General features: G+C 40.2%; 1 protein-coding gene across 1 annotated transcript; it reads left to right on the top strand.

The window, feature by feature from the left end:
• The first annotated feature begins 969 nt into the window (after positions 1–969).
• LOC140494741 (thimet oligopeptidase-like) lies at positions 970–25,892 on the top strand. Its single transcript, XM_072594289.1, has 12 exons — positions 970–1,335; positions 8,904–9,052; positions 11,904–12,005; positions 12,699–12,801; positions 13,965–14,125; positions 15,614–15,749; positions 16,532–16,898; positions 18,552–18,753; positions 19,423–19,609; positions 19,814–19,942; positions 20,297–20,433; positions 22,464–25,892. The coding sequence occupies exons 1-12, from the start codon at positions 1,110–1,112 to the stop codon at positions 22,626–22,628; spliced, it is 2,064 nt and encodes a 687-aa protein (XP_072450390.1). The 5' UTR covers positions 970–1,109; the 3' UTR covers positions 22,629–25,892.

Here is a 25,892-nt window from a genome sequence, read left to right as displayed (position 1 = left end):
GTTTTTATTTAGAGACTTGAATCCTGAAACATAGAGTCATAAAATCATAGAGATGTACAGCACAGAAACAGATCTTTCATGCCAACTAGATATCCTAAATTAATCTACTCTAATTTGCCAGAATTTGGCCAATATCCCTCTAAACCCTTCCTCTTCATGTACCCATCCAGATGCTTTTTAAATGTTATAATTGTACCAGCCTCCACCACTTCCTCTGGTAGCTCATTCCATACACGCAGTACCCTTTGCATGAAAAAGTTTCCTCTTGCAGCTCATTCAATACATGCACTACCCTTTGTTTGAAAAAGTTTCCCCCTAGATCCGTTTTAAATATTTCCCCTCTTCCCCTAAGCCTATGCCTTCTAGTTCTGGACTACCCCACCCCAGGGAATGGTTTACTGGTGGTGCTTAATAAGTAAAAAAAACCACTAATGATTTAGTGATGGGAAAAAAAATCAGTTGTGTGTAAAATCACTCCTGGATATAGAAAAAAACATTCAATCTTGGGTCAGGTCACACCTAATGCTGGAAAGTGGGACGTGTGTAGATTTAGTACAAACTTGCTGGTACAGACTTGATGGGCCAAAAGGCCTCTTCGGCGCCTGTCACTACATGTCAATCATGTGTGACGAACAGCCGAGGTAGCCAATGGGTGAAAAGTAGGCTATGTCAATCAAAAGGTTCCTGAAGAAGGGTCACAACGAAACGTCGACTTCTCCACCTCCTAATGCTGCCTGGCTTGCTGTGTCCTTCCAGCCTCCTGTCTGCCTATTTTGGATTCCAGCATCTGCTGGGTTTTTTTGGTCTCTATGTAAGTTTAAAGGTAGCGAAAAGAGGCGGGACCTCTGGCAGCATCGATCCCGCCCTTTTGGGCTGATGGATCGCCGCTGCAGCCAATCGGAATGGATGATATGGAGGGCGCGCGGCGCGGGGCCCACTGAAACCGCCGGGAAGGCGAGACGTCACAGTTTACGTTAGTTTGAATCGCGGAGGCCGGCGGCGTGTCAGTGTCGAGCGTGAGAGAGAGGGAGAGAGACGGCGACCCTCCGGGGAACTCACCGAGCGGCTCCAGATCCCCGGACACACAAATACGCGGAAAGTAACGCGTCATGTCTCCTACGGGCACGTCTCTGATTGGCGGCACCGGCAAAGGGGAGCCCACGGCCCCCAATCACCTCCGCTGGAACCTCAGCAAGGAGCAAATCGAGCAGGAGGTCCAGGCCCTGATCCGACGAACCAAGCAAGTGTATGACCGAGTCGGCTCGCTGGATCTGGCCGAGGTGAACTACGAGAACACGCTGAAGGAGCTGGCGGACATCGAGGTCGAATATACGGGTAATGATTGGGGGGGGCGGCGGGGAAACCTTGTGGGCGCAGCCTGGTGTTTGTAGAACATGGCCATGTGTGCAACACCCTCACCTCCCCACCCCGTCCCTGGGGACAGTGACAAACAATCCCTATAAGGATGGGGGACACCGCTTCCGATGGGCAGAATAAAAGTAGCAGGGGCTCCTCTCGGTACATGTGATAATCAATTCAATTCAGTTCTCCACCGGGCAGCCTGGGTTAAGGGAGATGCTCCTTCCATTACCAAAGTAGGTCCAGGGAGACTCCTGCTCCATGGGCAGAGTCTATTACTGGAGATCGCTGTCAGCAGGGCGTTCCTAAAGTTAGGCATTAGTTAGAAGTAAATTACTGCAGATGCGGGAATCTGTACTGAAAACAGAAGTTGCTGGAGATTAGGCAGTATCCATGGCTAACTTGTCGAGTCCAGGTGACTCTTTCATCAAAGCTGAAGAGTCATCTAGATTGGAAACGTTAGCTAGCTTTCTCTCCATGGATGCTGCATGGCATCATTTCGAACCTATCTCGCCTCCATGGGCAGAAAGAGGCCAGGGATAAGCCATCCCTCCCCTGATCTGTGAGGTGTCTGGAATTTGTTGCATGAAGAGGGAGAACGTGGTTGGGGAGGATGCTGTCTAAACTCCTTGAGAACTGTGTAGGTGAATGGAGTGGCATTTCCCTGTTGGGAATGTGATAAATTTTCAAAATGAAACAAATCAAAACAAATGGGAGATTGCAGCGGATTGGAACTGAGTAGATAATTCTTCCCAAGTGCTAGTGCATGCATGAAAGTCATAAATGGCATCCTTGTACACTCTCTCCTAAGGGATGAACTTATAGAGGTTTATAAAATCATGAAGGGCATGGATAGGGTAAATGGACCAGGTCTTTTCCCTGGGTTGGTGGAGTTCAGAAATAGACATAAGCCCTTCAGGCTTATGCCTGAAGAAGGGCTTATGCCCGAAACGTCGATTCTCCTGTTCTTTGATGCTGCCTGACCTGCTGCGCTTTTCCAGCAACACATTTTTAAGCTCTGATCTCCAGCATCTGCAGTCCTCACTTTCTTCTTCCAGAAATAGACATCATAGGTTTAGGGTGTGAGGAAAAAGATTTAAAAGGGACCTCAGGGGAAACTTTTTCATGCAAAGGGTGGTGGATTAATGGAATGAGCTACCAGAAGAAATGGTGGAGGCTGGTACATTTACAACATTTAAAAGGCATATGTGTGGGTAAATGAATAGGAAGGGTTTAGGGGGATAGGGGCCAAGTGCTGGCAAATGGGACTAGGTTCATTTAGGATACCTGGTCTGCATGGACGAGTTGGACTGAAGGGTCTGTTCCTGTGCTGTACATCTCTGACTCTTAAGTATTTGAAGCTGAGAAAGATGCAGAGGTTTCAAGATAATGAGTCCAGTAATTTGATTAGCTTTAGATTGTTTTGTTGAAGACCAGTACAGACTTAGATCTGTGCTTTAAATATCTCTAGTTTTAAGAATCTGATGGCTATGCCTTCATTAAGTTTAGCCACATTTCCAGCTTACTGCATTGTACTTTGGTTCACAAGGTCATCTAAGTCTGCCCTTTTGTGAAAAGCATCTAAGGACTTTACAGAGTTAAAGTTCAAAATTGATTGAACTGGTTTCTCTTGATAAAAATCAAAGTTAAATATATATTGCTAATGTTATTTTTTAATTTATCCCAGTTCATACTCTTGAAATATAGAATGGCCTCCTTCTGTGCGATATCCATTCATATTGTCATATTTGTATTGGCTCTAAAGGTACGGTTCTACCTCGTGTCACTCCTGCCTTTTCCCTGTGATCTTGAATATTTTTCTCAGATAATGAAGTTTTCTTTTCAGATAATGCTTGAGAAAAAAAATTCTCAAAAGATTCGTAAGTTTGTAATTGATGTCAACCATGACTGATACATCTCATAAAATGATATCAAATTCCATTGTCAATAAAAAGAAACCTTTCCTATTGAGTTAACAAATTCAGCTGGGACAGCGATTTGAATGTTTGAATTAATAGAATTTCACTGCATGGAAAAGGGTATAACCTTCTGCTCTTCTCCAACTGACTGTAATATTTTTCTTTTACAAGTTCTCTCTTTTGAAAACTACTGTTGAATATGCTTCCACCACCCTTCCAGAATTCATCAAAGCAGAGCATCATACGGTTGAAAATAATTCTCCTTTTGTCCCCTGATTGTAATGCTAATTATTTTAAATCCTGGTTATATGGAACCTTAACTGCCGCTAGAAAGACTACTCCATATCTACTGTGTCAAAGTCCTTCATCATTTTGAACATTTCTTATACATTTCCCCCGAATTGCTACTCTGATGAGAACAAATCCTGTTTTCCAATCTTGAAGCATCTCATCCCTTTTGCTGCTTGAGTAAATCCTTGCTGCTGCAACTACAAGTTCTTCACATTACTATTTGCGTTGTATCCAGAATTGAGCTGTAGTCCAGCTGAGGTCTAAGCAAGTGATTTGTAAGCCTTTATCCCATTTCACTAGTCTGCTTGTCCTCCTGAAGTCTGTTACTGTTCCTCACTGTTTACCACCTGCACATTTTGAAATTGTGCAGCTTATACCCAAAAAAGACCATTATTATCTTACAAAGAACTGGTGCATTTAAGATATTTGGGATTTACCACAGTATAATTCCATTAAATCAGAAAAAACAGTTGTTCATTATTTTCTGCTTTTAGGTAATTTTTGCATTCAGTCTGTAACTGCCCCTTCAAATTGGATAGGCTGGCTAGCAAAACTTAAGCTTGTTATGTGAAACATTTAAAATGCATTTGGTAAGTCCATATGCAGTACTCAATATCATTGAGTACTCTTGTGGCTCGGGGTTGGAGTCCCTATGCCTGAGTCACAACACCTGGGTTCTGGTTCCACCTGCTCCAGAGGGGTGTCATAACATGTCTAAACAGGTTGATTTTTTAAAAAAAATCTCCATTGTGTCAACTTCAGTACCTCATCAACTGTCTTCATTGATAAATCAATCCTATATGTAAGGCACAAATTGTACTGTATGGACCATTCAACCACAAGGAATCAATGTCAATTTCAGTTTCTTCATCTCCCTGCCTTATCCCAGACCCAACCCTTCAATTCAGCACCACCCTCTTGAATTGTCTTACCTATCCATCTTCCTCCCCCGCCATCTGCTCCATCCTTCGCTCCAAACTATCACCATCACCCCCGATCTTCATCTACCAATCATATTCCTAGTTACCTTCCCTACACGCACGCATACATACATTCCTGATGAAGAGCTTATGCTTGAAATGTCAACTCTCCTGCGCCTTGGATGCTGCCTGACTGGCTGTGCTTTCCTAATGCCACACTTGACTCTGATCCCCAGTGACCATAATATATTTAAAACCTCCTCTTCCAAGTGACAATTATATTTTTCCTGGTTATCCTACCACCCACTTTAGGTTAACTAGGCCATACTTTATACCCATCTCCCTTGTTTTGAAAGGTTAGTCTCTATCCTCTGGAATCTTCTTGAATGGATAAATTGCTAGCTTCTGATCACAACCAGTGACAACTATTTCTATCTATACAGCATTTCTAACTTACAAAATCTACCCAAAATGCAAGTCATAAACCAATATTTGACACTGAACCAGATAAGGAGATATTAGGGCAGGTGACCAAACACTTCGTCACAAAGGTAGTTTTTAAGGAGCACTTTAAAATGGGTAAGAGGTGGAGGAATTGAGGGCGGGTATTCCAGATCTTAGAGCCAAGGCAACTGAAAATATGGCTACTAATGATGCAGCTATTAAATTTGGAGATGTGTAAGAGTCGATGAGTGTGGTGCTGGAAAAGCATGTCAGGCAGCATTCAAGGAGCAGGAGAATCACCATTTTGAGCATTAACTCTGTCAGAACTCCGAATGAGGAAACATCGACTCTCCTGCTGTTCAGATGCTGCCTTACCGGCTGTGCTTTTCCAGCACCACACTTTTCAACTCTGATCTCCACCATCTGCAGTCCTCACTTTCTCCAAGATATGTAAGAGGCTGGAATTAGAGGAATGCAGAGATCTCGGAGAATTGTGCAGTTTGAGGAACTCACTGAAATTGGGAATGGCAACACCATAGAGGGATTTTAAATCAAGGACGGGAATTTTAAAATTGAGGCAATGCTTATTTAAGAACCACTACTAATTAAAAGCATAAAGTCATCAAGACATGGCCAACAGAACTTTGGATGACCTCAAGTTTATAGAGGCTAAATTAAAAGAGGCAGTATTGGAATTTATTAGAATAGTTGTCAATAGGAACAAAGGCATGAGTCGAATTGAAACAGCAGTTGAAGTCAGTGCCCCTGTACTAAGGACTTTTGTTCTGATAGGATTAGGCCTATCTGCAATTGTTCCTAATGTTTCATAGTTTTCTCACACTTGCTGGCAGTTAAACAAATTCAACCACTGTGACACCATTTGGGCAATGGTATTGGTGTTCAGTCTGTCCAATGTTAATTGACCACAGTTAATCCCTCTTTATTTTCAACCTGTCCTTTTGATCTAATTGTAGAGACTGATCCATGAACATTGTGAATGGAAATCTTTACTTTTCTGAAGGCCTGAATAAAATTCAAAAACATTGAATGGAGGAATGAGGAAATTGTCACTTTTTTTCTGAACTGACTGTTAAGGTTTTTTTTCCTGAGGTCTTTACACACTTGATGCAACTGCAAACACCAACGTCTGTGAGCAACAACCAAATTTTATTAAACATGGTACAGTGCAAGCATTGGAACAACCCTGAACACCCTTCGCCACGGTTGTGAGTCATGTCCAAGTTTCTCTCTCTCTGTCTCTCTGAAGGAACCTTTAACACACCTCGCAGGGCTTACGGGGTTGTGCCAAAAGCTCTGTCTGAACAAAGGAAACAGTCCTTCCTTTATACAAAATCTTTTCATCACATTTAGTAATGCCAACAAGACAACCCCCAGTCACTCACTCATAGTCACATGCCACTCGGGATACAATGCAGTGACCACCTCATCTCCAGAAACAATGTGTAATGTGAATCATCCCCTAATGGTCAAATCCATTGCAAATCATTTTTTTTTCTAACTATAGGGGAATAGTCCAATTCCAGCTGTAATGTTCCTTTGTTTTTCATCCCCTATTCAGAAATCAAATGTAAGTAATCTATGAATGACAAGGGATGGGAATATAAACCTCCCGCACTCCACCTATAGGAAAAAGGCAACACCACCCTATTCCTGGGGCATTCAATTTCTTGCAAGTCAGCAGAGCAAATTAACTCTTTAATATCACATGACAATGAAACATAAAGGAGTTTCTGTGGTGGGCCCTTCAAATTGACCAACATAGTATCCAGAAAGCACTGGTTGGAGAGTTACATATTGTGGAAAAGCATTTGTGAACAATAGTCCAAACATTCAGCAGTATTTTGTGGGGATAGCTGCTGACAGTAGGCTTTACCTTGCTTTCTCCATGGCTTTGTTCAACTAATAATTCTGAGGCTATGTTAATTTTCACAATGGCACAGTGGAACTTAGAGGTCATACAAAAATTATGAACTGTTTAGTCAACTAAATACATTGTGAACATTTTGTGAACATGCACAGTTATTTAGGAAATAATATTTCACGTAGTAGCAATGTGTGCTGTAAATTGACATACTATTTCTTTTTTACCATAAATTCCTTTCAATGTTTATCCTCTTTTATAAAATTATGTGATGAACTATGTTTGTAAGAAAGATTTCCAGTTGGCATTCAGTAAGGCCTGCTGGAAGGTGTGTATGTGAATTAGACCATAAGATGTAGGAACCATTAGATTCATCAAAGACGTTTGACTTTAATGTTATATTACATTATGATGCCTTTCACAGTGTTGAAGAACATATAAAAACAAGGTAAGCCATGGAACAAATAACAACTATTATTTATATTGTGTCTTTATCATTAAAAAAAATAAGGTTTTTGTGGGGGTGTAAAGCAACTAAATTTCATTTAGAGCTGCATAACAGGATATTAAGTCAGGTGTGCAATGGTTGGTTAAAGAGGTATGTTATAAGGATTGTCGTAAAGGAAGAAATAGCAGTAGAGAGAAGGAATTGCACATCTGCCGATGGTGGAATGTTTTAAATCAGGAATGCTTAAGAGACCAGAATCTGAGGATTATAGACGATAAATGAGATTACAGAGACCGGAAGGAGCTAAAGTCATGGAATGATGTTGGAGCAGAACTTGGTGATCTTTAGGAGATGGACAGAGAGCTTTGAATTGACCTCAACCTCGCAGAGGTTAAATGTGGAAAACCTTTTGGAAGTGGATTGAAGTAATCTGAGAGGCCTTCCACATCCATCAGGCCCTAAAGGAGCCTTCCACATCCATCAGGCCCTAAAGGAGCCTTCCACATCCATCCACACCTCCTCCCTCACCTCTATCCAAGGCCCTAAAGGAGCCTTCCACATCCATCAAAGTTTTACCTGCACATCCACTAATATCATTTATTGTATCCGTTGCTCCCGATGTGGTCTCCTCTACATTGGGGAGACTGGGCGCCTCCTAGCAGAGCGCTTTAGGGAACATCTCCGAGACACCCGCACCAATCAACCAAACCGCCCCGTGGCCCAACATTTCAACTCTCCCTCCCACTCTGCCGAGGACATGGAGGTCCTGGGCCTCCTTCACCGCCGGTCCCTCACCACCAGACCCCTGGAGGAAGAACGCCTCATCTTCCACCTCGGAACACTTCAACCCCAGGGCATCAATGTGGACTTCAACAGTTTCCTCATTTCCCCTTCCCCCACCTCATCCTAGTTTCAAACTTCCAGCTCAGCACTGTCTCCTTGACTTGTCCGGACTTGTCCGACCTGCCTATCTCCTTTTCGACCTATCCACTCCACCCTCTCCTCCTTGACCTATCACCTTCATCTCCTCCCCCACTCACCCATTGTACTCTATGCTACTCTCTCCCCACCCCCACCCTCCTCTAGCTTATCTCTCCACGGTTCAGCTCACTGCCTTTATTCCTGATGAAGGGCTTTTGCCCGAAACGTCGATTTCGCTGCTCCTTGGATGCTGCCTGAACTGCTGTGCTCTTCCAGCACCACTAATCCAGTATTTGGTTTTCAGCATCTGCAGTTATTGTTTTTACCTCGTAATCTGAGAGGCGTCCTCTAAAGGCAGCAAAGCAAAGGAGAGGTTTTCAGCAGATAACCTGAGCAAACAAAGTTGGGCGTTGTTACAAATTGATAAACTTGCACCACAATATTAATTGGCTACTTCAAATCAGAGCAGAAACCTGAAATACAAGAGCAAGCAAAGTCAGAGTGTCCTTCATGCTGTGCAGTACCATTCTATTATTGCTCCCTTTTGTTTTAATAATCAGAATTGTTCTTATACACAACTAAGCATTCTTGAGTCTCATAAGTAAAGCACATTTTCATCTATAACTACTATCAATAACCTATCACTCTTATCAAGTCATGACGTTGATATGCTAAACATGTTACTTTAGATACTGAGACTTCTTGTTTTGATATTTCAGTGCAACGGAATATTCTAGATTTCCCTCAGCATGTCTCTCCTTGCAAAGAAGTTCGGGCTGCAAGCACAGAGGCAGACAAACAGCTATCAGAATTTGATGTAGAGATGAGTATGAGAGAAGATGTTTACAAGAGGATTGTTGCTCTTCAGGTGAGAATTCAATTAAACAAAGAGGAAACAGCTGCTGTGGGAAGCAGTAACATTCTTTACATCATTTTTATCTTTCAGGATTCCTTCTGATGCAGTCTCGAGTATTAGTTTTAAAGTTTATGGGCAGAACACCACTTGCAATGGCATTGCTTTGATTTAATCTCAGCTTCTCTGGCTGAAGAGAAAAAAGACAATCCTGATATCTGATGCGTCTTCAAAAGCACCTACCAAATGCAGAATCTCTGCCTTCGAAGGAAAGGGCATGGGGTATATGGGATAAACACCACTTTTGTTTCACACCAAGCAACAGACCACCCTAACTTGGAACTACAGGGGAACCTCAATTATCCGAACGAGATGGGCGGGCACTATTTCATTCCGATAATTGATTATTTGGTTAATCGATTCAATGCCTTTCCTCTGGGGCTCAAGAGTTTTCTATTAAGTGTGCTCCTCATTCAGGAGATTAGCAGCAGCACAGCGCGTGGGGGCCATCGCTAGCCCTCAACACCGCCCACCGCCTGTCCAACACTATCCACCCCCTTCCACCCCCGCCTTCTCTCTGGGGCAGCCGGACTGGACACCAACAACAAGACTGCTGCTGCTACTGCCTTTTGGGGGTGAGTCTCCAAATAGCGCGCACGCATGTGTTTTGACAGGTTCCACCTTTGCCCTGTACAGGACATTGTTAGAGAAATTATCTGGGGAAGAGGGCGGTTTAGAGGACACTCCTTTGTAGAACTCCAGGGAAAGTGTGGGAAGAGAGGTTGGGAGGTCAGTCATTTAGAGACAGTGCCTGTGCTTCCATCAGTCCAGGACTGTTCTTGGCAGCATGTTTAATCACTGTAAACAAAAGACGCGATCAGTGTTAGACACACATCTTTGATGTAATCTTTCTGTTGGAACCTAGTGATCTCCTTTGGATAATCCGATTTTCGGCTAATTGGTATTCGGATAATCGAGGTTCCCCTGTATGCCACTGTTCCTTCAGTGTTACTGGGTCAAAATCCTGGAACTCTCTTCCTAACAGCTTTCGGGTGGCTACCATGGTTGCAGTGGTTTAGGAAGAGAAACCAGGGAAGCTTAGACCAGTCAGTCTTGCATGAGTTTGTGACTGTTTGATAACACTGTTAGAGTTTCTTTTTGAGTTAGTTATGAACACACTTTACACACATACTTATAAGCGTACATACTTATGAACATACACTCCCCTTGAGACTGATTACTAAACTTAGTGATCTTGGTCCAAGCCCCACTCTCTGCAACTGGATTCTCAGTTTCCTGACCCACAGGCCACAATCAGTGAAGAATGGGGACAATATTTCATTAACACTCAATGCTGGAGCCCCACAGGGGTGTGTACTCAGCCCCCTACTGTACTCATTACTGAGTCACCAAATATCAGATTAATGCCATTTTCAAGTTCACTGATGAAGCCATGATAGTTGGTCAAATCTCAGATGGTGATAAAACAGACTGCAGACGGGAGGTGGATGATCTGGAAAAATAGTGCACTGAGAACAACCTAACTCTCAATGCTGGCAAAACCAAGGAACTCATTATTGATTTTTGACGGGATGTTACTCATGCCCCCCCCCCCCCCCCCTTACACATCAACAGTATAGAGGTGGAACGACTGGAGAATGTCAAGCTCCTAGGAGTGGTCATCTACAATAAGCTTTCTTGGAGTCTTTGTGTGGACACACTGGTTACAAAGGCCCAGCAACGTCTGTTCTTCCTCAGGCAGCTGAGGAAATTTGGCATGACGACGAATACTCTTGCCAACTTTTATTCGTGCACCATCAAGAGCATTCTGTCTGGGTGTATCACTACCTGGTATGGCAACTGTACCATTCAAGATCGGAGGTGGTTATAGAGAGTGGTGAACAGCCTGGACAATCACAAAGGCCAATCTCCCATCTATAGAATCCATCTACCAGGCCTGCTGTCAAGGAAAGGTCGCCAGCATTCTCAAAGATCCATCCCACCCTGGTAATGGTTTTTCTACCATCTTTACAGAAGCCTGAAAACACACACCAGCTAATTGCAAAACAGTTCTTACCCTACTGTTGTTAGAATACTGAATGGACTCACAAACTCTTAACATTCGCCGTACCTGGTGTTTTTGTTTTTGCTGCTGTTTCCCTATTATTTACTTCTCTATGCTACTTAGCTATGTGATCTGCCTGTGTAGCTCACAAGACAAAGCTTTTCATTGTGCCTCGGTATACATGACAATCAATTCAATTCAATTTAATTGATATAGGGGAGCTAATAGACATAGTTAACTTGGATTTTCAGAAGGCTTTTGATAAGGACCACCTCCCCCCCCAACCAGGAGGTTGTTTCACAAAATGAAAATCTGATGAATTAGTGATAAGTGGAAGGTTTATGGAGAGCCGTCAAGAAAATGGAATTGAGGCTGAGCCATGATCATATTAATTGGCAGAACAGGCTTGAGGGGCTCAATTGCCTGCTCCTGCTCCTAGTTCTTATTTTCTTTAAAGAATTATAAACTAAATTTGCTTTTACATTAGCAGGTTCTGGGATTTGCTGCAACATTAAGTCTTAAACTGGTATTTCTCTGAGGCACAGAAGGAATGCTGAATATTGGAGATGGAATTCTTTAGATAAGACAGTAAATGGAGATCCTGTCTGCACATTGAATTGAATATTTAAACTTTTTAACAACTTTTCTTGTTGACAAATCAAAATTAGGAACTAAAAATGTTTTGCATGGCATAAGAATTTTTTTACACAAGAATGTCTCTTCTATATTTAATTAGAAGGAAAGGAAATCTATTTGAGAGAAGTCTTGCTTCTGCTTCAATCTGAGGGCTTGTACTTTCAGGGTCAAGTTGAAGGTCTACAGCCAGAGGCCATACGCTACATGGAAAGATTACTGAAACTAGGGAAAAGAAATGGACTCCACCTGCCGAGAGAAAAGCAAGATGTAAGTAATGATAAAAACCACATTTGTGGGTGAGACCCAACCAAAGCAGAATGCTTACAATACACAATGGATTTGATATTAAGCTCCTCATGTCTACCAAAACTTAAAACATCACAATCCACAAGAATGTGCATGTCTCATGCCTTGAAATGACTGGATCCCTCATTTTAATATTAAATGAATGGAGTTCAGAGCCTAATTTAAACTGGGCACCTGCTGTCTGAGTTTCTCAGGGCTTGGGAAAATGACAGTGAAATGGGTATGGGAGCAGGTGCCTATGATAGTTGAGTGCTTTTTGGAGGATGTCTTGTGGGCAAGGAGGATCAGGTGAGTATCTCTCAATCAATCAATCAATCAATCCTCCTTATTACAGTAATATAATGTCCAGTACCAGCCAAGACAATTTGACTGAGTACAAAACATGGAAAATATGGGATTTGGGACCTTCTGGATCATGTGTCCCAAGTATCAACAGATGGATTTATCCACTATATCTTTTACGAAAATCCACACTTTTCAATTTTTTTATCCTAATGTATAAATGATTAGTTAGGTTGCTATTGATATTTATATGGTATCTAACAATCTATCCAAAGAAACTCATTATACTGGAAATACATAATTATCCCCTTTCTCCATTCAGTAAATTGGGAGTTATTGAAGGGCTCACTACTCATTTATTCTATGCTTTAGGAGATCAAAACCATTAAGAAGAGAATCAGCACTTTATGTATCGACTTCAGCAAGAACCTGAATGAGAATACAACCTTTCTGGAGTTCACACAGGATGAATTGGGTAAGAAATAAGTTACTTTATCAATGAAAAGTATGATTTGAGCCCCACATATAGAAATGAAACTGTTCATTTGTGCCATCAAATAGTTTTAAGTATGGATTATTGCCCTTTAGTTTGTTTATTTGCTGTGAAGTACAACCTATCACCATAAAGGTTTCATTGGCCCTTAGGCAGACTTAGCTTGGAGTCCAACCTGGTCGTGACTCCAAGGTCCCATTACACTCATTTTTGGATAAACTTTTAATCTGAAGACCAGATGGCAGATACTAAAAAAAAGCATGGAATTATTCAAAGAACTGAGGTTTTTGAGGTGTTTATTTAAACGTTTATCCCTCAGCCATAAAAAGTATTAAGTTGATTGATGTGGTTTGGGACTTTGTGAATATAGAAGGTGCTATCTAAATGCAAGCTTTTCTTTTATTGCTTATTACATGCTGGTACCATATAGTTCAATGTACTCTGCAGATACAATCTGAACACAATGACATTGTAGAATTACACTCCCTGGTGATTCTCACCATTGGAAAAGATGTTACAACAAAGGTTTTCTCAAACACTTAAATCTTATCGTTACCTAGAAAGGCATCAAAAATGTGTGTGTTAGTATCTTCCTTAAAAACCCAAAGTATTCTTGGGTCTGCATGTCAATTTGTACTTCCAAACTGTTTGTTATTCCATTTCTTTATTCTGATTTTTTTTTTCCCTTCATGCTTAAAGGAATTGTGCTTTAATGATATGATGGTACTTTGGATTCTTGAAGGTTTTAGCCACCTCTGCGTGGGTGAGAGAAAGGTAGTGTTTTGGCAGACTGTCTTAATGTGGGAATAACAGCAGAACCCTTTCTGTCCTCATTCGGCTAACAGCATTCTTCTAAGCAGAATTGTATAGAACTTGGTTATTTTCATGGTTTTTTTTAATCCCATTGTTTTCCGATGGGGATATTGAGACCAATTGCAAGCATGATTGAGTTCAGATAACTCAGAGCATACAGGGAATTGAGCTAGAAACATTTATAGCTTCAAATGAGTGAATTACTAGCTGCATTTGCTAGCAAATGGATGCACCTCAGTTTGTATTCGGTGAAAGTAAATGTGATATGATATGAGTAATCTGAATGTTTGCTGTTAATTGTTGTTGATTATGTTAATATATTGCACCACTAGGCGGTCTCCCTGATGATTTTATCAATAGCCTGGAGAAAACAGACACTGGGAAGCTAAAGGTGACTCTAAAATATCCCCACTATTTTCCCTTGATGAAAAAATGTTATGTCCCAGAAACCAGGAAGAAGATGGAGCATGCCTTTAATTCCCGCTGTATGGAGGTGAGTTAAGCTTGTCATTTGTCTTTTACATGCCATTTACATTATTGTAAATTCTGTTTGATCGAACTGTCTCTGGTGGTGTTTATGACCCACACAAGGCTCCTACCATTCTATTTAAATAATCTCACTCTGTTAGTATATCTTTTTGATCCTTTCTCCACCCTGAACTTGTCCAGCTCTCTCCTTTAAATGCATCTGTGCTAGTCTGCTCAACTAATCTGCACAGTAGCAAGTTCCACTCTGTCACTGTCACTATTCTTTTAATAAAAATGTTTACCAGATTTACTTTTAGTCTTTTTTTGCTTTATTTTTTACTTCAGATTCATTGTATTTCCATATTATTCTTTATATCCATTGTTTACCAAGTAAATACACATCTCTCTTTCTTTTAAATAATTAAGTGGTCAAGGTTTGCTTAAAGATTTGTAGCTCAGATGCTGGTTGTTGTAGTTGTGGGTACGTTTGCTCATCTGGGAAGTTGATTTGCAGATGTTTCATCCCCTGTCGAGATGACATCTCCAATGCTTTGAAGCCTCCTGTGAAGTGCTCCTGTACTGTGTCTTCTGGGATTTATTTGGTTCCAGTCCTGCTGCTTCCAGATATTCACTGTAGTGCCCGGTATATTGGGTCTAGGTCTATGTGCTTGTTGATGGACTCTGTGGATGAGTGTCATGCTTCTAGATGACAAGAACCACAAATTCAACAGGGACAATACAAATGATCATAGAACAAGCCAAACAGAGGACAGCCGAAGAATTTTTAGAAGCATGGCACTCCTATACAGACTCCACCAACAAGCATATAGACCGAGATGCAATATACCGGCCCCTACAACGATCAACCGGAACTGGCAACCGGGAGCAGCAGGAATGGAACCAAATAAATTCCAGAAGACACAGTACAGCAACGCTTCACAGGAGGCTCCAAAGCACTGAAGATGTCACCTTAACAGGGGACAAAACGTCTGCAATTCAACTTTGCAGCTCAGTGAACATACCCACAACTACGATAATTAAGTGATGTATTGCAATAATATGTTCCATGTTTAGACAAACTTCTTTCCTGGATGTTATGAACTAGTTCAGATCATTTATTGACCTCCTCATAAGATAAACATTATAACTCATGTTTGAACATTGCAGCTAAACCTGCTCCTCAACATATAGTGTACTTTTCCAGTATGAATCATTGGACTGTGATTAGAAGCAGAAAACTGGGCTGATTTTGTTTTGTCCTCTTCGTAGCTCCAACTAAGGTTACCTTGATTGCTTCAAATGAGAGAGAGAGGGATTGAGTGTGGGATTTTACTGACTTCACATTATGTGATGCAGTTATTCACTGTGGAAATTCTGCAAGTGGTTTCAATATATGAGGTAGTACTTCAAGTGTGCAGATATCTCTGTTAGTCCATGGAAGACTATTAGGCAGTTTAGAAATATTTCTTATTGTTGGAAACAAAATTAAACTAATTTTCTCTTGCTTGACTAGGAGAATACAAGAATCCTTAAAGAATTGGTGGAACTTCGTACAAAGAAGGCTGGTATCCTGGACTTTAAGACCCATTCGGATTTTGTACTTGAAATGAACATGGCTAAGAATAGCAAAAGTGTCAATGTCTTTCTAGGTAATGAATTTCAGTTTACGAACATATGTTTATTTTAGGTAAAGCTTGTTAAACCACCATCCTTTACATTTAACATCAGACAGGACTGATGTCAAATGTATTGAAACCTTCTGCATTCTGCTAGGTCTCTTCATCAAATTAACATGCACAGTCTGGTTCCATTTTTAATTAATCCAAAACAGTGCCATAAAACTGCCCACAAATCGGCAGCCTTGATATTTTTAAAACAAACTTGCTATGGTGTAAAAAAGGATGTAGATTGATGCTCTTAGAAATTGAGATTATGTGTAGGCATATGTGAGGTAATGATCGAATTAAGTTAGATTGTGCTTTGTCCTGAAATTAAATCATGTGCATATAATCTGTACTGTTTTAGATTCTAATTTGAACTTGGAAAGAAAAGTATCCATTTATCTGATAAAAACGGGTTAGTCCCAAAAAATCATAGGGATTTATTTACTTCCCCTTTGCATTTGCTGCCATTTTGGTTGAGTTTAGTTCATCATAATCTGAGTTAAGTGGCTTTCCAGCTGTCCTTCGTGGGGCCACTGCAAGCTGCGTCTGAAAGGATGTGGTTTTTCAACTTCAGTTTATTTGGTTTTCTTTTTCATTTCTTTTCCAGCAGGACCTTCTGAAGCATCACCTCCATCTGCTCCACACCAACATTCCTGACTGGTGTCCAATGTAACAGTCTCTGAATGAGGGAGCCTCATTCAGAGAAGATCTTCATCTTGTTAAGAAAAATATCATTACATGTAAACGTTTTCAAATTAATTTTACAGATGAATTAGCACAGAAGTTGAAACCACTTGGTGACGAGGAGAGGGAGGTGATATTAGATCTGAAGAAGGAAGAGTGTGAGAAGCGAGGGCTGGAATTTGATAATATTATAAATGCCTGGGATCTGCGCTACTACATGAACCAGGTGGAGGAGTTGAAGTACTCTGTGGATCAGAATCTGCTGAAGGAATATTTTCCGATGGATGTTGTAACTTCTGGCCTGCTGGGAATCTACCAAGATCTACTGGGATTAACGTTTCAACTGATTGAGAACGTGCCCGTGTGGCATGAGGATGTAAAACTGTATTCCGTGAAAGACACTACAACTGGAGAGTTGATGGGACAGTTTTATTTAGATTTATATCCAAGGTGATTTCTTAATCTTCGAAGGATAGAATTGTTTAAAAACTAGTTCTACAATGTTAAAATATCTTGCTCAGGTGAAAGGCATTGTCCATTGTGAAATTGATCGATACAATTTGATCTCTCCATGCAGTGTCCATCTCTCCCTGAACAACTCTAGGGAGTTGGTAGATACCACATGCTCATTTTCCAGAGACACACTGGCTCGAATGTAGCTGTGGAAGAGGGGCAGGCAACACAGTCTAGTTCTATGGATGAAAGACATGGCCACTTGAGTAAAGTAGGGGGGCAGGGTGTGTGTGCTGCTGATTTCATGTGACAAATAAGAGAATTACGTCGCTGTAGAGAAAGAACAGGAGGTGGAACTAATTAGATATCTCTTTTTAAAAAAAAGTAGAGTATATTGGGCTGAATAGCTTTCTCTGAGGTTTATGATTCTAAGATGAATTTTTTTTAAACTTAGTAACAATACTTGATGTAGGTTTGCTCGCTGAGCTGGAAAATTCGTTTTCAGACATTTCCTCACCATGTTAGATAACATCATCTGAACCTCTGGATGAAGCACTGGTGGCGTGGTTGGCTTTCTATTTATGTGTTTAGGTTTCCTTAGGTTGGGATGCCATTTCCTGTTCTTTTTCTCAGGGGATGGTAAATGGGATCCAAATCAATGTGTTTGTTGATACAGTTCCAATTGTAATGCCATGTTTCTAGGAATTCACGTGTGTGTCTCTGTTTGGCTTGGCCTAGGTTGGATGTGTTGTCTCAGTCGAAGTGGTGTCCTTCCTCATCTATATGTAAGGATACTCGTGAGAGTGGATCATGTCTTTTTGTGGCTAGCTGATGTTCATGTAGACACCACTTCGACTGGGACAACACATCCATCCTAGGACATGCCAAATAGAGACAAACATGAAAATATCTCAGGGTATCCTGTCCAATTTTTATGCACTGTCAAAGATTTTTGCAAATGTAAATTGAACCTCAGTAGCTGGATATTGTACTCCAGTGCTAATTGAGCTGAGCTTTTTTTTTCAAAACCTGCAACACTGTTATTCAGAAAGGTAGAAAATCGACACTTTACAAAATTTGTTTGTTAAAACCATAGAATACAAGTAAATTTGTTTTTTGAATTAAGATATCTAGAGATAAACATGTCTGAGCAGATCACAAGATTGGAAGGTGTAGGATATTAAGCTTACAAGTTATCAACTGTTGCAAAATTACAAGATGAAGAAAAGTGAAGAGTTTTATTCAGAACCAGGAACTTATCATTATGAATCTGAATAGGAAATGGTGCATAAGCTTAGCTTGGAACACATTAAGAATGACAAGAAAAATGTGGAAAGAGAGCTGAAAAGGAGTAAGAGGATCAGTTGATATCATGGCCAAATAATTGTATCAAGGTAGAAGGTTGGTGGGACAGGGGGAGAGAAAATGTTCATGGGGCTCAATGGCAAGAGTTTGTGAAAAGATGTGCAACTCCTCCCTCTCATCATTTTCTTAAAAAGTAGAGAGTGGAGAGGTTTGAGATGTGACAGTAAATCCTTTAAGCTTTAGTTCAACAGAAAGGTGAATGTGATACAAAAATAAAATTCAATTCACATCCACTGTTGAAAACAAAATTAAAGTATGATCATTGCAAAATATTTTGTTTTACAGGGAGGGGAAGTATGGACATGCTGCTTGCTTTGGGCTTCAGCCAGGATGTTTACTACCTGATAACACCAGGCAGATCACGGTGGCTGCTATGGTTGCAAACTTCACCAAGCCAACTCCCAGTGCTCCATCATTACTTCAACATGATGAGGTTGAAACCTATTTCCATGAGTTTGGTCATGTGATGCATCAGATTTGCTCTCAAGTAAGAAATTACTACCTTAATTCTGTCATTATCATTTCTATTGTTGGTATCAATGATTTGAAACCGTTAAGGGTTTTCTTCCCCTGCCACCTCTGCTGTCTCTTCTCAAAGTTCCATTTCTTGATGTGCTGCAGTCCTCAAATCCATTGGACAAGTTGCCATTCCTCATGTGATCTAGACAATATCACCAGGCTATTTAATTTTGGAACATGCAGCCATATTTGAATCTGATCTTCTAAACAATGACCATTAGTTCACTTTTTAGCAATGGTCAATGGTAGACCATTTTGGACTGGGAATGCTGACTGATATTCTTCATTTACACAGTTTTACCAGCTTGCCTTCATTGTTGTTCTTAAAGCTTGAATGTGCAAATAACGTATCCTTTTATTTTGCTTCTTGAATTGCCAGACTTCGCTGTAGATAAGATGAAGTAATAACTAGCTCTTGTGGATCTTGAACATAATCATTTTAATATTCTACATCATTTTGTATCTTAGCTGAGGAGGACTTAGTTGAGATGTTCGGCCTTTGGTTGTGCCTTGTGTTTGAATTCAGCACCTTGATTATATTTAGCGGATTGCATGATAAATTGTTCTCTGTACAGTTAAGCAACATCCTGTGTTCCTTGAAGTGAGTTCAGGCAGTAATCGTATTATTGTCTGACAGGCTGAGTTTGCCATGTTCAGTGGAACACATGTTGAGCGAGATTTTGTGGAGGCTCCATCTCAGATGTTGGAGAACTGGGTTTGGGAGAAGGAACCATTACTCCGAATGTCCAAACACTACAAAGATGGGAAGATGATTCCACAAGATCTGCTGGACAAACTCCTTAAATCCAGGCTGGCTAATACCGGTAAATATTGACACTGTTTTTCACATCTGTATAATCTTACAGCAAAGTAATAAGTGAGGAAAATTTAAGAGCTCACAGACTTTGTTTCTTTTTATCTATTTTGTTACTTTTAATCTTTGCAGATATTGCTAACAGATTTACCAATATTTGTACGATGCTGTTGTTGAAAAGCAAATAATTTTTCTCCCTATCCTTGTTGAATAGGGCTCTTTAATTTGCGACAGATAGTTTTGGCAAAGGTTGACCAGTCGCTGCACATGAGCACAAATGTGGATGCTAAGGAAGAGTATGCCAGGTTATGTAAAGAGATAATGGGAGTTCCAGCATCACCAGGTAACCAAACCTTTTCACTTTGGCTTCTGCCACTTTGAAATGCGGTACCTTGGCATAGACCTTGGCAAAACCAGAACCCTGCTTATCTGTATTGTGTAGATGCTGGTATTTTTAACCCAACTATCAAGTGAGCTGCTATTTCTTATTATTGAGCCACCCAATTTAACAAAGTGTCACTATGATTCAATGAAATAAAGAACATCATGAAGCAATACTTGGGTGTACCCATTCTGTAACGTAATGCACATCTGTCCAAATCTAATGGAAATATAACACAAAAACAAGGCATTTGATACACTTTTTAAAAAGAATTTGGGTATATGAAATAATATTGTAACTGTATATATTTTTCAGGAACTAATATGCCAGCCACATTTGGGCATCTGGCAGGGGGATATGATGCTCAATATTATGGTTATCTCTGGAGTGAGGTTTATTCAATGGACATGTTCTACACCCGATTTCGCCAAGAAGGGGTCATGAGCTCAAAGGTACTGATGGATTTTTAATTCGGAATCATGGCTGTAAATTTACTAGTATCTAAACCTGTAACTGAATTGTTTCTCCCAGGTTTACAAAATTGGTTACTATATGCTGATCAGAAACAATAAACCTGACCTTTTTTTTTGTTGTTTCTTTTGAGGCAGATTAGATTGATTCCATGCACTGTCTGGAAGTGTGGTGGAGGCAGGGTTCATTTGAAGCATGAAGGAGAATCTTGTTTCTATGTAAATAGTTGTTCAATATGCAAAAGTTTGGTGCTAACTCTAGATTTTCCAGATAGCTTGGTGGAGGCACGACAGGCCAAATGTCCTTCTTCTGGTCTGTATGAATTAAGACCATAAGACATAGGAGAGGAAGTAAGGCCATTCAGCCCATCGAGGCCACTCCACCATTCAATCATAGCTGATGGGCATTTCAATTCCACTTACCCGCGTTCTCCCCGTAGCCCTTAATTCCTTGCGGCATCAAGAATTTATCAATCTCTGCCTCGAAGACATTTAGCGTCCCAGCCTCCACTGCACTCTGCGGCAATGAATTCCACAGGTCCACCACTCTCTGGCTGAAGAAATGTCTCCGCATTTCTGTTCTGAATTTACCCTCTCTAATTCTAAGGCTGTGTCCACGGGTCCTAGTCTCCTCGCCTAACGGAAACAATTTCCTAGCGTCCACCCTCTCCAAGCCATGTATTATCTTAAGTTTCTATTAGATCTCCCCTTAATTCTGAGAGTCTGAAGTGACAAATTTGGGAAAGGGGGTATAGGACTGTACAGGCTTGCAGCATAGAAGAAAATTACTCAGCTCTCCTAATTGTACTGGCCTCTTGCAGGAGCAATCCAAAACAATCTCCCTACCATATGTCTCCCCATAGCCCTCTATTTTTCTTTACCTCAAATATTCCCTTGGAAAAAATATAGTGGATTCCAGTGGAATTGCCTTCTGTGATAAAGGAGCAGTTCATGTTTCAACAGTTCTCTAACTGAAGAAATATTTCTCCATCTCTCTTCTCACTTCTGGTGACCATTTTAAATTAATTATTTTAATAACTGAGTCCCTGTTTGAATGTTTACCTATGCACACTTCTAAGTTTAGAAAAAGGCTGATACTCTTCTCTGCTCAGAAATTTGAATGTTATTCTAATTTTCTCTTTCCTATGTCCTGTTGCGACCTACATTGTGGACTGATTGCAGTTCATGAGTGCGGTTACATATCAAAGCCAATCAGTTTGGTTTCCATTTCCATGCCAACGTACAGTATCACTGCCAGGTTCCAATCTGAACACAAGGAAACCAAAGTGTTGCAAGGCTTTCCTCCCCCACCCTGCCCCTATCAGGAAGTTGCTTTACACAATTGTGGTTTGCATCACATGAAATACAACACAATTGTATCATCAAGACATGTTAAAAAGACACAAATGTTTGGGGATGGTACAAGAAAGTGTAAGTGAGGGAGAAAATCGGTTTTTAACTGGCCTGTGCATACTTGTTAAGTACTTATAGCCTGTCGGATCTTGTAAACCACTATAATTATTTTTAATGTTATGAGAAAGGTATTCCCAACAGTATAAATTAATACACAACAAAGAATGCTTAGCAAAGGAAATATATATTTGTCCTCGTAGGTTCTTAGTGGTGGTTATGCTCCATACCACCTCTCATTTTAATTCATCTAACCTTATCAGCATATTCTCCCAATAATTTTTCTCAAATATTTTTCTACCTTCCCCCTAAGTGCATCTATGTTATTTTGTTCAACTACTCCCTTTGCGCTCAGAGATGTACTGGCAGCCTGAGGCAGTGGCATAACAGGAATTTGCTAGTGTTCCTCACAATTTACAGATACCTGATACAACATAAAATTATCCTTTGTTCACTCCAGTTATAAGCTTGCTCGTTGGGAATAAAACTATAATATAATCATTGTTAATAATTATAATCTACTGTAACTCAAATGAAAGTAGATCCTGTTCACTTTGAAAAGAACCACAGAATCTGCTCATTTTGTGCTGCTTTTCCTCTAGGTTGGCTTGGATTACCGGAACTTTATTCTTAAACCAGGTGGTTCTTTGGATGCAGAAGATATGCTGAAAAGTTTCTTGGGGCGTGAACCAAAGCAGGAGGCTTTCCTTCTGAGCAAAGGGTTGAGTGTGGATCAGGACAGACACTCTGCCCCTTCTGCCTGTTGAGATAGTTTATTTCAATGTGCGCTATTTGAATGCTGCTGTCTTTCCACTGTGGCACAGGAATCTCTCCTTTCATCACCTGCTTTCCAAAAGGATTATTTCCAAATTATAATTTGTTCAACAACTGAAAGGGGTTACTAGGTTACCAGAGCTCCCATACTGTGGCAAAAACCTTGCTTTAACTAAAAAAAAGATAAATTCAGATTTTTAAAAATTGTAATCTTTTGGGTAATTGTAGAGGAACAAAGGCGTGAGAACCGAACACTTTTTCACACAAGTCAACCATTTACTGTAACAACTGGAGTTGGAAGTATTTCCTTCTGCTGGACATCTGTGTGAGAGAGAATTGCACAAGTGGACAATCTTAGGCTTGTGATGCATTTAGTAACATCTAAACTAAATGGCTGTGCTTCACTTGTTAAGCGAAAGGCACCAAAATTCATTCTCATGAGAAACTGCAAAATTAAAAGAGATAACTGAGAGAATTTCCACACTTTGTTAGTAATAAGTATTTTCCTTTACAAAACTTTTTAAAAAAGACATGAGCATTAATTGTAATTTGAACAAATTATTAGGCTAATATTAGAATGTAAACAGTGTCATTACTAAGCATAAACAGGACAAAACTCTTTGTTTAATACACTATTCTCTAAGTGTTGCTCCATAATTTTTTTTAAAATGCAGTGAATGTTCATGGAATGTGATTTAATTATATGACCCTGATGATTTGAAATTATGGATAAAGTTTCCTAATGGTTTGTCCCATGTAGTACATGGCTACAAAAACCAGGAACATGCCCAGTCTTTATCTAAATAGTTGATCACAACGGGAAACATTGTGATTAGCTTTCACACCTGGTTGAAAAGGCGTTGGAGAAGTTTAGGAAAATTTATTTGCATCCTAACTCCTGAATGTTATTCAATAACCTTATTAGAAAATCTGATGCCTGGTGATGGGAGGAAAGCTGCTGTCTGTGGAATTGCATCTGAGCATAAAAATAAAGACAACAAATAGTGAAAAAATGGAATTGAATTTAATAATGCAGTATATTCTTATTACTTTGGTCCCAGAACAGTTGTTGGCAAAATGGGTGTGGACTAGCTAACTATATGTGATATGGGTTTGCAATATTTATACTTTTGAGCATAGGAAAGTTTATTTGCATAATCAGAGGTAATGATATTTTATTTGGGAGAATATTCCCTCACTTTTTGCCCAAGTAATGGTTTTTTGGAGCATAACTTGCAAGTGTTCCAGTGTACTGGCTGTAAATGATCATCTCTGGGTGACTTCGGTTGGGGCATTTAATCAGACCGGAGTGTGATGGGTGGTGATCCCCTCCAACCTCCTCCTCCACTCCGATTTAATTATGTGGTGTGAAGGTCTGTAAACTGTCTTCCTATCATCAATTAAGATCCTTAACTGAGTAATTAATGCTGACTTAAAGACCTCATCTCAGTTGATGTTAACACAGTAGGGAATGTGGGAGCTTACCAAGCAGGTTGCTTGTCAACTCCTTAGGTACATTCAAAGATATTCACTGCCTGATCAAGAAACTCAACATTGGGAGGCGTTGATTGGGGAAATGCTGAAAACCAACCATGTGCCCCTCTCTTAGGTCTCGGGAAGGTGTTGTACCACCAACAGTGACTATTATTTCCCTTTAAAAGAACTGCTGGACTCTGATTGCCTGTAACTCTGTGAGGGTAACATCTGCCCAGGGATAAAGGCTTTGACAGAAAGCCTGCCACTATCCAATTAAACCCTCAGGTGGCTGTCAGTTGACAGACTTTCCCTTAGGTGATGTAGGTCTCTTGGCATCCTTCAATAGGCAGACAGGACCTCTATCACTTCTATTAAAATACCTCCCACTGTATTACAAGATGAGTTAAATTTTCGAGACTATACATCCAGACCTGATGAGTCCCTGATTGCAGATTGGTCAGTTGCTGAATGTATTTCCTCGAAGCAGGTGCATATTGGAATAGCCTTTTCCTCCTTGATATTTTCTCACAAGGGAGCAGCATTAAATGTTAGCTCTAACCATGTTGCATAGTTAAATGCACTGCACATTGAACCATAGAGCATAAACTGAGCAGCTGGAGCCCAAATGAAGCAGGGTGTATATGGCCTTCTGCAGTGTAATGAGTGTGGACTACATTATGAAGAACTGTGATCATTGTGGAAAAGGTTTTCTGTTTTAAACGGTATTTATAATCTATGGTCAGTAAAAAAAACATTTGTTTTGGTAATCACTGTAGCTTTGCCATCTTTTAGTCAGGGAGATGCTGCTTAACTTGTCTAGTGAACAATATCAATGCAGTAAATTAATGACAAGATTTTACTGTATGTGGCATTCAATTGTTCCTCTATAAAAAACAAATACAAAGTTACAATGACTTACTTAATCCTTTGTCACAGGTCAAAATCTCTCAATATCCATGTGATTTCTGTATTTTCAGTGGGACATTAGGTCAGAAACATTTTTTTTCTAATCACAAGGCAAAACTGCTGATGTGGCTTCAGTCTTTTCCATTCCATTCTGCCTGCCCTTCCCCCAACACCCGAACACACAATTCTCATCCATTATTCAACTCTTTCCATTATTACATTGTCCTCTGACAAGCATTTTTGGTGTATTTCTAGTTGTGTGGTTGCCTAACTAATAGCAAGAAAACAATTGGGAGTACAGTAAAGCATTACTAGAAATAATTATATTAACAGATAAGGCACATTCAAAATATGAAATGAAGACCTCCCTAAGTAGTAGTCATGAGGGATATTTAGCGAGTGATGATCCTGGCTTTCAAAACCTCAGATTTACACTAGACCAAACTGGAGTATGTGATGCAAGTTTTTTAATCAAACAAAGTTTGATACAAAGGATGCTTTAATACACTGCCAGTTGGGTGTGCACGTAGAGGCCCATGTCTATCTATTTTCACCATAAAATTGCTCCTGATGGGAGCATCAATGTTTTGCTGCATCTCACACTCACACTCACACTCATACTCAGGCTCCACAAACTATGTAGTTTTTGCATGGTTTGTGTTCGAAGAACAATGGGAATATTGCCTCCTACCATGAACAGTGGTATCACTGGAACACTACCGTTCAATAAATGCTTTTATAATCTTGCTGATTCAGGTGGGGCTGTATTAAGCTATTTTTTGGATTACACCTTAAATGAATGTTACTTTAAGATGTTGATGTATAGATAATCCTACCAGAAATAAAACTTTTAGAACTTGGCAATAAAACTTAAA

This window comes from Chiloscyllium punctatum, chromosome 24 (assembly GCF_047496795.1).
Source record: "Chiloscyllium punctatum isolate Juve2018m chromosome 24, sChiPun1.3, whole genome shotgun sequence".
In the NCBI taxonomy this organism is placed as follows: domain Eukaryota; kingdom Metazoa; phylum Chordata; class Chondrichthyes; order Orectolobiformes; family Hemiscylliidae; genus Chiloscyllium; species Chiloscyllium punctatum.
Note: the sequence above shows the minus strand (reverse complement) of the source record. Positions and strands in the feature narration are given on the sequence as shown.